This window comes from Myxocyprinus asiaticus, chromosome 3, assembly GCF_019703515.2.
Source record: "Myxocyprinus asiaticus isolate MX2 ecotype Aquarium Trade chromosome 3, UBuf_Myxa_2, whole genome shotgun sequence".
Taxonomy (NCBI): domain Eukaryota; kingdom Metazoa; phylum Chordata; class Actinopteri; order Cypriniformes; family Catostomidae; genus Myxocyprinus; species Myxocyprinus asiaticus.
The window spans coordinates 48029856-48044965 of NC_059346.1; the positions used below are offsets into that span (position 1 = coordinate 48029856).

General features: G+C 39.6%; 1 protein-coding gene across 6 annotated transcripts in view; it reads right to left on the bottom strand.

Moving 5' to 3' along the window:
• The window catches only part of zswim7 (zinc finger, SWIM-type containing 7), a 60980-nt gene that overhangs the window by 17806 nt on the left and 28064 nt on the right, over nt 1-15110 (bottom strand). For 5 of the 6 annotated variants that reach the window (XR_007894009.1, XR_007894008.1, XR_007894012.1 and 2 more), the window contains exon 6: nt 5901-6040. Coding sequence is in view for 1 of the 6 variants with exons in the window: in XM_051664619.1 (XP_051520579.1) it covers nt 5924-6040 (117 nt within the window). In the remaining 5 variants the exon portion in view is untranslated. Of the gene's footprint in view, nt 1-5512; nt 5581-5900; nt 6041-15110 lie in introns of all 6 variants that reach the window. The other variant, XR_007894011.1, reaches the window with a different exon arrangement.

A 15110-nucleotide genomic window follows, 5' to 3' on the forward strand; every position in this document is an offset into this window, starting at 1 on the left:
ACATGGCAAGGACCCAGTAAACTGCCCCATACATGAAATTCTAATATTTCTTCAAGAGCAATTAGACGCAGGACTCACCCCGTCAACGCTCAAAGTGTATGTGGCAAATATATCTGCGTATCACGCACATGAAGCCGACGCCTCTATAGGCAAGCATGATTTAATCATAAAGTTTCTTAAAGGAGCAAGACGATTAAACCCACCTCGGCCAGCTACAGTCCCGACTTGGGACTTAACTTTAGTCCTAAAAGCTCTCGCTGGGCCCCCCTTCGAGCCTTTGGACTCTGTTGAACTGCGCATGCTCTCCGTTAAGATCACACTACTGTTGGCTCTGGCCTCAGTAAAACGTGTCTGTGACCTGCATTCACTATCTGTCAAAAATTCATGTCTGGAGTTTGGCCCCAGTCTTTCAAGAGCCACTGTCAAACCCGGGAAAGGCTATGTACCCAAGGTCCTAACCACGCCTGTCAAAGCGCAGGTGGTTCACCTTCAGGCCTTCTTCCCTCCTCCATTTAATTCGGATGAGGAACAATCATTGCATTGTTATGACCTGTACGGGCACTACATGCATATGTTGAGCATACTTGCCAGTTCAGACTGTCTGATCAGCTCTTTAAATGCTATGGAGGATGCACAAAAGGAATGTCCATCTCCAAACAAAGGCTCTCTCACTGAATTGTCAATGCAATTACCCCGGCTTATGAGTTGCAGGGTAAGACTTGCCCAATTGGTGTTAAAGCACTCTCAGCTAGAGGCATGGCCTCCTCATGGGCATGGACATATGTTTTGCAGCAGGATGGTCCTCTCAAAACACATTCGCAAGGTTTTACAACCTAGACGTAATGTCTCTTTTTTTCACAGTCCTCTCTGTTTAGAGCACTTGCTATGCATTAGCCAAATATATATATATATATATATATATATATACAGGTGCATCTCAATAAATTAGAATGTCGTGGAAAAGTTCATTTATTTCAATAATTCAACTCAAATTGTGAAACTCGTGTATTAAATAAATTCAGTGCACACAGACTGAAGTAGTTTAAGTCTTTGGTTCTTTTAATTGTGATGATTTTGGCTCACATTTAACAAAAACCCACCAATTCATTATCTCAAAAAATTAAAACACATCATAAGACCAATAAAAAAAAACATTTTTAGTGAATTGTTAGCCTTCTGGAAAGTATGTTCATTTACTGTATATGTACTCAATACTTGGTAGGGGCTCCTTTTGCTTTAATTACTGCCTCAACTCAGCGTGGCATGGAGGTGATCAGTTTGTGGCACTGCTGAGGTGGTATGGAAGCCCAGGTTTCTTTGACAGTGGCCTTCTGCTCATCTGCATTTTTTGGTCTCTTGTTTCTCATTTTCCTCTTGACAATACCCCATAGATTCTCTGTTGGGTTCAGGTCTGGTGAGTTTGCTGGCCAGTCAAGCACACCAACACAATGGTCATTTAACCAACTTTTGGTGCTTTTGGCAGTGTGGGCAAGTGCCAAATCCTGCTGGAAAATGAAATCAGCATCTTTAAAAAGCTGGTCAGCAGAAGGAAGCATGAAGTGCTCCAAACTTTCTTGGTAAACGGGTGCAGTGACTTTGGTTTTCAAAAAACACAATGGACCAACACCAGCAGATGACATTGCACCCCAAATCATCACAGACTGTGGAAACTTAACACTGGACTTCAAGCAACTTGGGCTATGAGCTTCTCCACCCTTCCTCCAGACTCTAGGACCTTGGTTTCCAAATGAAATATAAAACTTGCTCTCATCTGAAAACAGGACTTTGGACCACTGGGCAACAGTCCAGTTCTTCTTCTCCTTAGCCCAGGTAAGACGCCTCTGACGTTGTCTGTGGTTCAGGAGTGGCTTAACAAGAGGAATACAACAACTGTAGCCAAATTCCTTGACATGTCTGTGTGTGGTGGCTCTTGATGCCTTGACCCCAGCCTCAGTCCATTCCTTGTGAAGTTCACCCAAATTCTTGAATCGATTTTGCTTGACAATCCTCATAAGGCTGCGGTTCTCTCGGTTGGTTGTGCATCTTTTTCTTCCACACTTTTTCCTTCCACTCAACTTTCTGTTAACATGCTTGGATACAGCACTCTGTGAACAGCCAGCTTCTTTGGCAATGAATGTTTGTGGTTTACCCTCCTTGTGAAGGGTGTCAATGATTGTCTTCTGGACAACTGTCAGATCAGCAGTCTTCCCCATGATTGTGTAGCCTAGTGAACCAAACTGAGAGACCATTTTGAAGGCTCAGGAAACCTTTGCAGGTGTTTTGAGTTGATTAGCTGATTGGCATGTCACCATATTCTAATTTTTTGAGATAGTGAATTGGTGGGTTTTTGTTAAATGTGAGCCAAAATCATCACAATTAAAAGAACCAAAGACTTAAACTACTTCAGTCTGTGTGCATTGAATTTATTGAATACACGAGTTTCACAATTTGAGTTGAATTACTGAAATAAATGAACTTTTCCATGACATTCTAATTTATTGAGATGCACCTGTATATATATATATATATATATATATATATATATATATATATATATATATACTTATGCGCTTCCCTTTAAGTACAGGCTCCCCATCATTTGCACAACCGCCTGCAGTCAGGCCGTTATAATTTACCATAAAGTTGCAAGCACTTTCATTATAAATATACTCCCTTCCCGACTGGTTTCATAAGGAGTTAATTCTTGCTATATGACTATAGTTCATATATTCGTTATGAGTGCTCTCTTCCTGGCCATCACGAGGATCACTCACTGTGGCATGCTCACATCAGTCGCAGTCCCACAAGACTGCGCCGCCATGTTTCCTCTCTGGGAAGTTATGTCGTGTAGTGCGGCGTGATGGGATTCTGTTCCCCATATGTGTAACTACGCAATGTCAAGTGTACAGAGTCGTATGGGAACGTCTCGGTTACGTATGTAACCTTGGTTCCCTGAGACGAGGGAACGAGACATTGCAAATGCTAGCCGCACTACAAGACTCAGAGTTCTTGAGGCATGAGTGATGCGCTCCTTGTTCTCAGTCAGAAATTCTGAGGAAATGGTGTTTGTGTATCTGTTTTTATAGCGGACAATTTCACGCCAATACAGGCGGGGCTCAAACACCATAGCCAATATTAGAATATTGGCATTATTGTAGAGAGGTTTCAACTAGGTCATGTATGAAGGCACTCCCCCATATGCGTAACTACGCAATTTTTCGTTCCCTTCATCTCAGGGAACCGAGGTTACGTATGTAACCAAGACGTTTTATTTTGTAAAATAATAATCATGACCTTCTCATGCAAGCTTATTCCACAAGTGTCTAGGTTTATGGAGATACTTTGTGCATTTAAAAAAAAATGTGTATACTGTGTGTGTGTGTATATATATATATGTGTGTGTATATATATATATATATATATATATATATATATATATATATATATATATATATATATATATATATATATATATATATATATATGGCGGCAAATCAATGCCAATAATCCGCGCGCATTATTGACGCTCTTTTTAGATCATAGCTGTCATAATAATGTAGATAGATGATTAAGCTCTAAATGTGAGGGAACATAAACCACCTCAGAAAATGAATTTGTTGTTTTTTAACACATTTTCCAAGACTCAAAAAATTCAATTTCACACTATTTTAAATACTTACAGTTTCTCCCATGAAAATAACGTAAAAGATATGACCAATTATTTCATGGCCTTCTCACAGTATGCCACGATGCTAGAAAAAGATGGTGAAGTAATGCCAGAGCTTTAATTCCAAGTCACTTGACCGGAGTAAATGCAGATCTCTTTTGAATATTTTTGTAAGATATCTGGCCCACTTACAGTCTGTCCGTCCATACAGTCCGTAATGTTTGTTACTTGTTTCAATTATATTTTGTTCTTTATTCTGCTGCACATTCTGAACCGCCATCTTTTGGAGCATCTTTTCTGTGAAAGAGCATTTTTGAGAACTCCACTTGACCTGGATTACATGGAGTTTGTGTGTCGCCAGCAGCTGTATCTCTTGACCGGCTCTCACTGAACCTGCCCTTCATCAGTAGAAACAACTCAAAATTGTTTAAAAACTGAAGCCCTAGTGGCCTTATACTACACATAAAGCAATAAAACAATATTATTGTGGTCAATGATAATTATGAAATTCCAATGTGATACAGAAGTGCAGTATTTAATTCAATTACATGCCACTCAACACGATTTACTTACCAATCTGAGATATTGAGCTAGAGTCATTAGCTAGAGCACTGTGTAAAAGGGAAACAACATGCCCAGCAGGATCCTGCTATTTTTCCTCACGTGGCTTTAATCTAACGCGCGTGCGAGCATCAATAATGTGCGCGGATTATTGGCATTGATTTGCCGCCATAATATATATATATATATATATATATATATATATATATATATATATATATATATATATATATATATAAATAAAATGTTTGTTTTTTTTTCCTTTTATTTTTCTTTGCAATTTTGGTTACACTTTCAGAAGAGAAAGGTTGAGGAATAATAAAGAGGTGTATGCACAACTCCAAAAAACAGATTAGGTACAGGGGCATGGGGGTGGCAGCATCATGTTATAGGGGTGGTTTGCTGCAGGAGGGACTGGTGCACTTCACAAAATAGATGGCATCATGAGGAAGGAAAATTATGTGGATATATTGAAGCAACATCTCAAGACATGAGCCAGGAAGTTAAATCTCGGTCGCAAATCAGTCTTCCAAATGGACAATGACCCCAAGCATACCTCCAAAGCTATGGCAAAATGGCTTAAGGACAACAAAGTCCTGACCTCAATCCGATAGAAAATTTGTGTGGCAGAACTGAAAAAGCATGTACGAGCAAGGAGGCCTATAATCCTGATTCAGTTACACCAGTTCTGTCTGGAGGAATGGGACAAAATTCCAGCAACTTATTGTGAGAAGCTTGTGGAAGGCTATCCAAAATGTTTGACCCAAGTTAAACAATTTAAAGGCAATGCTACCAAATATTAACAAAGTGAATGTAAACTTCTGACCCACTGTGAATATGATGAAAGAAATAAAAGCTGAAATAAATAATTCTCTCTACTATTATTCTGACATTACATATTCTTAAAATAAAGTAGTGATCCTAACTGACCTAAGACAGGGAATGTTTTCTACGATTAAATGTCAGGAATTGTAAAAAACTGAGATTAAATGTATTTGGCTAAGGTGTATGTAAACTTCTGACTTCATCTGTATATTAAATATTGTAAAAAAGGCTGGAGAATATCAAGATATAGTAGTTTTAATTATACCTGCCAGCTGTAATTGGAACCTTTTTCAAATCCCCCACAGTAGCAATTTCATAGAACTTCAAAACTTCAAAAAGTTATTTTCTTTTTAAAGTGTTTGATAAAATATACTTGACTGATTCACAAATGGTCATTTAAAAAAAAAAATGCAAAGTACAAAACATGGCTAAGAAAAAAAAAAAGCTTTACAAAAGTACTTTTTGTAAGTAGTTAAGAGAGCAGGGTCTTATTGTTTGTTGTTGTGATGCAGTCCAGAGTGCCGAACCTTCAAACAAACAGAAACTCCAAAAATAAACGCAGTCATGCTCAATGAACAGATGCACATACTCTGGCAATAGATTAAATATTTTGCATGAACATACACAAACATCTGGTCCTTTGGGTTAGAGCTTTGCTTATTTATTATCCAGCCAGAGAATTTGTAACATTTTACAAAAGATCACCTTAATCAAATTTAAACACACCACAATTTCCCAAATGGTTATATCACAGGCAAATAAATGAGTTGCAAAAATCCATAATCACTATAAATATTTTCATTCCTGCACAAACGTTTCAACAGTTCTTTAATCAAGTCTGGAGTACCTCTCTATTCCAGGATCAGCTATTTATGTGCTGGCCTCAGTTTGCCCTGAGAGAATGTGGGTCATCTGCTGATCTGAGACCTGCTCTTGTTGGCACAAACCCATGGCCTGACTCAGGCAGGCAGCCAGGAGGTGCTTACACTAGAGAAGAGACAGTGATATATGTAAAACAACTCAATGGCACTTGATAAATGGAAAAAAAGAGATTTTGTTTGATTAAAATAATCATGCAACGTTACATAATTTAAATATGCATACATCAGATTGGTTATACAGTTGTGGCCAAAAATATTGGCACCCTTGCTAAATATGAGCAAAGAAGGCTGTGAAAAATATGTCTTTATTGTTTGTCCTTTTGATCTTTCATTAAAATATTCACAAAAATGTAACCTTTAAATTAATTGAAGTGTGTGTGTATTGGGTCTCATGATTAAATATTGTTCTCCAAAACATGTTTGCCACAATTATTGGCACCCCTAGAAATTCTTATGAGTAACATATATCTGAAGTACATACCCATTCATATTTTTTTAGTATACCTGGGTGACAAGTAACATGAAACTGTTCAGCCACGACTTTCTGTTTCATAGGGTATAAATATGAGGTAACACAAGCCAATTTCCCTTAGTCATCCATCACAATGGGTGACACCAAAGAATAAAGTTATGATGTGCAGCAAAAGGTTGTTGAGCTTCACAAAATGGGAAGTGGCTTAAAGAAAATAGCTAAAGCATTGAAAATACCCATTTCCACCATCTGGGCAATAATTAAAACGTTCCAATCAACTGGAAATGCTGAGAATCGGCCTGGAAGAGGACGTGTGTCTATATTGTCTCCACACACTTTGAGGAAGATGGTTTGAGTGGCAAAAACTTCTCCAAGGATCACAGCTGGAGAATTGCAGAAATTAGTTGGGTCTTGGGGTTAGAAATTCTCCAAAACTACAATCAGATGTAACCTACACCATAAGTTGTTTGGAAGAGTTTCAAGAAAAAAGCCTAAGCTCTCATCCAACAACAAACTCAAGTGTCTTCAGTTTGCCAGACACAACTGGAACTTCAAATGGGACCATGTTCTATGGCCAGATAAAACAAAAAGAGTTTTTTGGCAGCAAACACCAGAGATGGATTTGGTGCACACAGAGAGGTAGCCATATGGAAAAGTACCCCATGCCCACGGTTAAATATGGTGGTGGATCTTTAATGTTGTGGGGCTGTTTTTATGCCACAGGTCCTGGACATCTTGTTCGGATACATGGCATCATGGACTCTATCATATACCAACAGATAAATAATCAAAACCTGACTGCTTCTGCCAGAAAGCTTAAAATGGACCCTGGTTGGATATTCCAGCAGGACAATGATCCAAAACACACATCAAAATCAACACAAAAATGGTTCACTGGCCACAAAATCAAGGTTCTGCCATGGCCATTCCAGTCTCCTGACCTGAACCCCATAGAAAACCTGTGGGGTGAATTGAAGAGGAGAGTCCACCAGCATGGACCTCTGAATTTGAAGGATCTGGAGAGATTCTGTATGGAGGAATGGTCTCAGTTCTCCAACCCCATTAGGCATTATAGGAGAAGACTCAGAGATCTTGGCAAAGGGAGGTTGCACAAAATATTGAATGAAAGGGTGCCAATAATTGTGCCACACATACATTTGACAAAATATATATATATATATATATATATGTATATTAAACTTGTGTTGTGTTTGCATTTGTTTTATATTCATTAGAGGATAGATTTCTGTGAATATTTTGAATGAAAGATCAAAAGGATAAACAATAAAGACATTTTTTTATAGCCTTCTTTGCTCATATTTAGGGTGCCAATATTTTTGGCCACAAATGTATATAATGCCCAACAAAGGCTAAACTACAGCAACACTGAAACTGAGAAAAATGGCTTCAAAGTTTCTTTGGTTTTAGTGTGGATTTTGTAGTTACTGAAATAAGCCAAACCCATCTGTCAAAGGACAGATCATGGTCTAACAGACTGGATTTCAGTCATAACTCAGTTCTGTCAACAAAAAAACCAAAAACAAAATGTATTTTGCCTTTGCATGATAGTATTGAGGTTAATAGTAAAAGAGGCCCAAAAATATATATTTCGCAGCAATATTTATCATGTGTAATGAATGCACAAATCACCTATTTGTTTTCAATTTACAAAGGCTGCACGCATGAAAAACGCATTAGATAAATGTGCTGTTACCATGGTTAGACATTTATCACTTAACGGAAAAATAAACAGCATTACAATAAAGGAGAATATTAGTGTCACCCACAATGAGAAGATCATAACAAAACAGTTAAAGGGAGGAAAAAAGGCACTTATCATGTATGTATTTATTTTGCAATCAGTTTAAAGCATTTTTCAAAATGGAGGTCTTATGCTATAAGGGAAATCAGCTTTTAGAACTTGAATATCATTAAAATATGGAAATAGTGTACAATAAAAGCAAATTGCTGTCTAAATCATTTAGTTTACTATTATGTTTTTGAATATAAATTTAACTGTAAAAGTGTCAAATGGGCTTTAAATACAGTATAGCACATGGAGTTTTGCTACTGATTGAGTTTAAGCAAAAAAAAAAAACAACAACTTTTAAACATGTGGTAATTGATTGCATTTTGTATCAAAGCAATGACACAGTGATTAACAGTTTAGTTAACTGAAGTTCAGCCTGCACTGTTGGAATCTCACCTTGCAGCCCAGAACTGCAAATATAGTACACTACCAAACCAACAACTGCTGTGTATGGAAAGAGTGGAAAGCACAGACAATTGATTTTTTATTTTGGTGTCAGCAATGTTTGAAAATGGTAACCAGGGGGTCACTTGACGCCATGCGAGGTTCGGACGTGTGAATGGCATAAATCAGTGAGATTGGACACACCCTGATCCTTAACTGTTCTAGGAAAACAATATGTCAAAGAATTCAAAATCCACGGGCTCTGGAGACATTAAAAGACGCTTGACGTGCTCAAGCTTATGCCTCTGACAATGCCGCGGACCAGGGAGCCGGTTTGGCCAGAAAAGTGAGGGAAATTCGGCGAGAATTGTTGAACTTGTTGACAATGCTGACGAAGGTCGTTGCTGACTTGGAGCATCTTCCTGTAATACGTCGATCGATCGCTGCCATAGAGACTAAATTCACTGAGGTGGTTACAAGAGTGGGGGTTGCACTCATGTAACAGCCGAATGGGCCGGCTCACTGAACATTCGTTTGACTGTCCGAGGAATCTGAATGGACATTTTTTTTTGTGCTGGTTCTGCTAGCGGCTGGAGTTTGTTTGGTGGAGGAATACACCTTCAGGACAGTGATGTGGATGAGTTTAGAGGGATGGACACCAGTTGGCGCTGTAGTGCACGGGATTAATGCGCACATTTTTCTTTTTTCTGTTCGTTTGGTTCGGGGGGAAATTTGGGGTTTGATTGTTGCACTAATGTTGGAATGTGGTCTTTTATAATTTAGTTTTTGACACGGAATAAATTTTTTCTAATATGTCAAAATGTCAAATGTTAATATGAGTGGATTGTCTCTCTCCACATGGAATGTGAATGGGTTGGGCACCCCATAAAAAGAAGGAAGGTTATTTCTCTTCTGAAACGTAAGAAATATGATATAGTGTTTCTTCAAGAAATGCATCTTTCCCCGCAGGAAGCTGAAAAATTTGGAAAGATATGGGGTGGACATGTTTTCTTTAGTGCTGGCTCAAGTAAGAACAGGGGAGTCATTACATTGATAAGTAAGCATTCGTGTTCTACCGTTCAAATATCTCAAACAGATTAAAGAAAAAATTAGGAAGAGTCATTATTGTTTTAGCAGAAATTCAGGGGCAAAGTCTTATTTTGGATAATATTTACGCACCTAACATTGATGATCAGGGCTTTTTTATAGATCTTGAGTGGATGTTGCAAGCCGCTGGCACCCCTCATGATATAATACTGGGAGGAGACTTTAATCTATTGATGGACTCAGTCCCTGATCCATCTAAGTCCCTCATTTAATCAGATGTTGATTGCTCAGTTGGAAACATTTTAGTCTCAGATCACGCCCTGGTGAGTTTAGAGGTGTTGCCACATATGGAGAAAAGGAAATCATATAGTTGGCACTTTAATGGATCCCTTTTGCAAAATTCTGAATTCCAACAAATGTTAAAGGCTAAAATCAATGTTTATATGAGACCACCTGGTCCTTAGTGTCCTCTGTGGTCGTGGCTTGGGAGGCACTTAAAGCGGTTCTTAGGGGCCGGATCATACAGTACGCCTCATTCACCAAAAAATCCAAAGCACGAGAACTTGTGGAGTTGGAAGGGAATATTAAAAGTGCAGAGGCAGAGCCGAAGTGCCAAATGTCGTCTGATGGCCTCAGAGAATTGACCCGATTGAAATACAGATATAATACTATTTTGTCACGGAAGGTGGAGTTTTGGCTATTCAGGGCAAGACAGTCATACATTGAGTTGGGGGACAAGGCAGGAAAACTTCTGGCTAGATATATAAAGCAGAGATTCTTTTTCTACCATTTCCTCAGTGAAATCTGCTGGTGGTGAAATACATTGATATTAATAATGCTTTAAAGAATTCTATCTTGATCTCTATAGTTCCACATCTTCATGTGCTGATGAAGATATTAGAAACTTCGTGGAACCATTAGAACTCCCTAAACTGATGACTGAGCAAAAAAATTCTCTTGATTCTGAGATAAACTTGGAGGAGCTTGTCGAGTAATTAAGGCCTTGCCTACAGGCAAGGCTCCGGGGCCAGATGCCTTTGCCGTTGAGTTTTTTTAGATCTTATGCTACAGAATTGGCTCCACTTTTGCTAGAAGTTTATATGGAATCATTACAGAATGGAAAGCTTCCGCCAACCCTGATGCAAGCCCGGATCAGTCTGATTCTTACAAAGGACAAAGATCCAAGCGAGTGTAAGAGTTACTGTCCAATTTCCCTGATCCAGCTAGACGTTAAAATTTTGTCCAAAATTTTGTCTAACCGATTAAGTTATGACATCTCTTACACATATAGATCAGGTGGGGTATATTCGGGGCCGTAGCTCAATATCATGTGGTCAGTGGCGAATGATCGGACTCCGGTCGCTGCCATCTCACTTGACGCCGAAAATGCATTTGATATGGTAGAATGGGATTAACTTTTTAAGATTTTGAAAATGTATGGGTTTGGGAATACGTTTATTGGATGGATTAAGTTACTTTATAGACACCCAGTAGCGGCAGTACAAACAAATGGATTAATTTCAGATTATTTTATTCTGGATAGGGGCACCCGGCAGAGTTGCCCTCTTTCCCCATTATTGTTATGTCTTGCCCTGAAACCATTAGAAGCCGCAATAAGAAAGGAGGATGATTTTCCAGGGGTGATGGTGGGAGGTGGGGTGCATAAGCTTTTGCTTTACGCAGATTATATTTTATTATTTGTCTCCGACCCTACTAGATCTATGCCTTGCCTCCACAGAATTATTAATTCCTTTTCTAAATTCTCGGGATACAGAGTTAACTGATCTAAATCCAAAGCTTTGGCTCTGACAGCGTACTGCCCGGTAACGGCTTTTCAGCCAGGCACCTTTCAGTAACCCAAACAGGGCATTAAGTATTTGGGTATTTAGTTAGAGTTAATTTTGACCCTTTAATAGAAAGGTTTTCAAGCGATGTGGGCAGGTGAGCTTCATTACATTTATCTATGATTGGGAAGGTTAATGTTATTCAAATGAATTGTATTCCAAAATTCAACTACCTGCTACAGTCTCTTCCTATAAATGCAATTTGATAGCATAGCAAAGTCCTTCATTTGGAATGGTAAACGTCCCAGATTACATTTCAGTAAGCTGCATAGGTCGATTGACAAAGGTGGGCTAGGCCTACCCAAGATTTTGTTTTATTATTATGCGTTCGGTCTCAGACATTTGGCTCATTGGTTGCTTACATCTGAGAGAGCCCCTACCTGGTTTTGTATTGAACAGGAAGTTCTTGCCCCTATTTTGCCATTGCAAAGCCTTTCTATCAAACTAACCGGAGAAGTTAAGTTACACCCCATTATCTCGCATTTGCACTCGGTATGGACAAAAGTGTCCAGAGTATTTAATTCAGACATTTATTTAAATGTTGCCTTGAGCATATGGCTGAACCCAAATTTATGTATTAGTAAGTCCCCTTTCTGCTGGTCAGAGTGGATTGTGAGAGAGGTTACTACACTTGGTGACCTATATGAGAGCAGAGTGTTGAGATCCTTTGAAAATTTGGTTCAACATTTTGGGATTTCCTCAGTTTTTTAGGTATTTACAGCAACGCCACCTGCTCTGTACTATTTTTGGGAGAAGCATACACCCCACCTAAAATGGCAGACACTCTGGGAGTGGTGATTACTGCTTCTGGAAAAGGTCATGAGTCATCAGTGTATTACTCCCTGTTAATTCAGAGTCTGGGGGACCGAGCTTTAACTTCTATCAAGAGATTATGGGAGGAAGACTTAAACTTGGTACTGGAGGAGGGAGTGTGGGCTAGGATTCTAAAAAACGTCAAGTCTACATCTAGAGACGCAAGGGTGTGCTTTATGCAATTCAAAATTTTACACTGATTCTATTGGACCCCTTCTAGATTGTATGGGCTTGGTCTTAAAGACACACCCACCTACTGGCAATGCCAATCAGAGGATGGAGACACAACCCATGTCTTTTGGTGGTGTGTTAAGATCTAAGAATTTTGGTTTAAGGTTCAGAGTTTTGTGTGTGATGTATTGGGCACTCGGGTTTCATTTTGCCCCAGACTCTGTATTTTGGGCGATGGGGCGGTCATCGATGTAGAGAATAAACAAATAAAGAGTTGGGTCCGAACCAGTGTCATGATTGCCAGACAGATAGTTTTAAGGGGATGGAGGTCGGCTGGAGCGCCCCCATTTCAGGAGTGGTGCTCGGAGATGGGGAGGGTGGCAGCTTTTGAAGAAGGGTCATCTAGAAGACTGGGGAAATTGGACTCGTTTGTGGGGAAATGGGGGGGTATCTGGCATTTTTGGAGGTCTCTCGGGGAGAGGCAGTGGAGAGTGAGGTGTAGTTGTCAATATGTGTGATTATTATATACATTTTTGTGTATTTTTTTTTGTGTCTATAATCATGTATTACCAATGGGATGTTGTTGAGGGTTAGGGTTAATTAAAATTCCCCTCAAAGTTACATTTCTTTGGGTCATTTTTTTTTTTGTGTGCATGTGTGTGCATTTAAGAGAGCAGTGAAAGTCCAAAATTAAAAATTCTGTCACCATTTACTCACCCTTATTAATTCCTGTTCCAGAACTTTTGGAGAATGGACTGTTTTTTTATTTTATTTTATTTTTCATGCAGTTTCAAATTAGTATGCAAAAGTACCATAAAAGAAATAGTTCACCCCCCCCCCCAAAATGACAAAAAGAAAAGAAAAAATGGCAACCAGGCAGAAGAAAGGATTATAAAAGCTTAAATACGAATCTCATAGAGCACCATATCAAAACGACCCCAGAGGTAGTGGTACGCAGTCGTCCCTACCGATTACCTGAACACACAAAAAAAGTGCTTCGGGAGGAATTAAAGGCCATGCTAAATATGGGAGTAATAGAAGAATCCCACAGTGACTGGGCTAGCCCGGTGGTGCTGGTTTCCATAGAGTGATGGCTCGGTCCGGTTCTGTGTGGATTATAGAAGTCAATGCGGTGTCTAAATTTGACGCATATCCAATGCCCCGTATTGATGAACTGCTCGATCGGTTAGGCGCGGCTCGCTTTTATTCGACACTGGATTTGACAAAGGGATATTGGCAGATTCCCTTTACTTCCAAGTCCCGAGAAAAAAATGAATTTTCCACTCCGTTTGGATTACACCAATTTGTCACCCTTCCTTTCAGTTTGTTTGGGATCCCAGCCACGTTTCAGTGCCTCATGGACATAATTCTCTGCCCATACTGCCTATGCTGCTGCTGATCTTGAAGATATCATTATTTACAGTAATGATTGTCAGCGGCACATTCAACATCTGAGAGCTGCCCTGAGGTCTCTGAGATGGGCGGGACTCACGGTGAACCCTAAGAAGTGTGCTATTGGACAGGTGGAAGTATGGTATCTGGGTTCCACTTGGGTAATAGACAGGTGCATCCCCAAATTGATAAGACCGCAGTACTTGGGACCTGCCCAAGACCCAAGACCAAAAAGGAGGTGAGACATTTTTTGGGGCTGGCTGGCTACTGTAGAAGGTTTGTGCCAAACTATTTGACTGTCACTAGCCCGCTGACTGATCTCACTAAAAACGAGGCACCAGACCCGGTCCAGTGGATGGAGCCGTGTCAGCAGGCTTTTACGAAAGTAAAGGCTGCACTGTGTGGCGGACCACTGTTACATGCTCCCGACCTCTCCCTCCCTTTTATTTTACAGACCGACGCATCGGACAGAGGGTTGGGCACCATGCTGTCTCAGAGGGTGGTGGGTTGGGGGAGCAGCGCCCCATGCTGTACATACACTGGCCAAAGGTTTGGAATAATGTACAGATTTTGCTCTTATGGAAAGAAATTGGTACTTTTATTCACCAAAGAGGCATTCAACTGATCACAAAGTATAATCAGGACATTACTGATGTAAAAAACCCAGCACCATCACTATTTGAAAAAAGTTATTTTTGATCAAATCTAGACAGGCCCCATTTCCAGCAGCCATCACTCCACACCTTGTCCTTGTGTAATCATGCTAAATTGCTAATTTGGTACTAGAAAATCACTTGCCATTATATCAAACACAACTGAAAGCTATTTGGTTCATTAAATGAAGCTTAACATTGTCTTTGTTTTTGAGTTGCCACAGTATGCAATAGACTGGCATGTCTTCAGGTCAATATTAGGTCAAAAATGGCAAAAAAGAAACAGCTTTCCCTAGAAACTCGTCCGTCAATCATTGTTTTGAGGACTGAAGGCTTTACAATGCTTGAAATTGCATTTTATACAAGATTTCATACAAAGGTGTACACTACAGTCTTCAAAGACAAAGAACAACTTGCTCCAAGAAGGACAGAAAGAGATGTGGAAGGCCAGATGTACAACTAAACAAGAGGATAAGTACATCAGAGCCTCCAGTCTGAGAAATAGACGCCTCACATGTCCTCAGCTGACAGCTTCACTACTCAACACTAGTTTCATGTACAACAGTAAAGAGAAGACTCAGGAGTGCAGG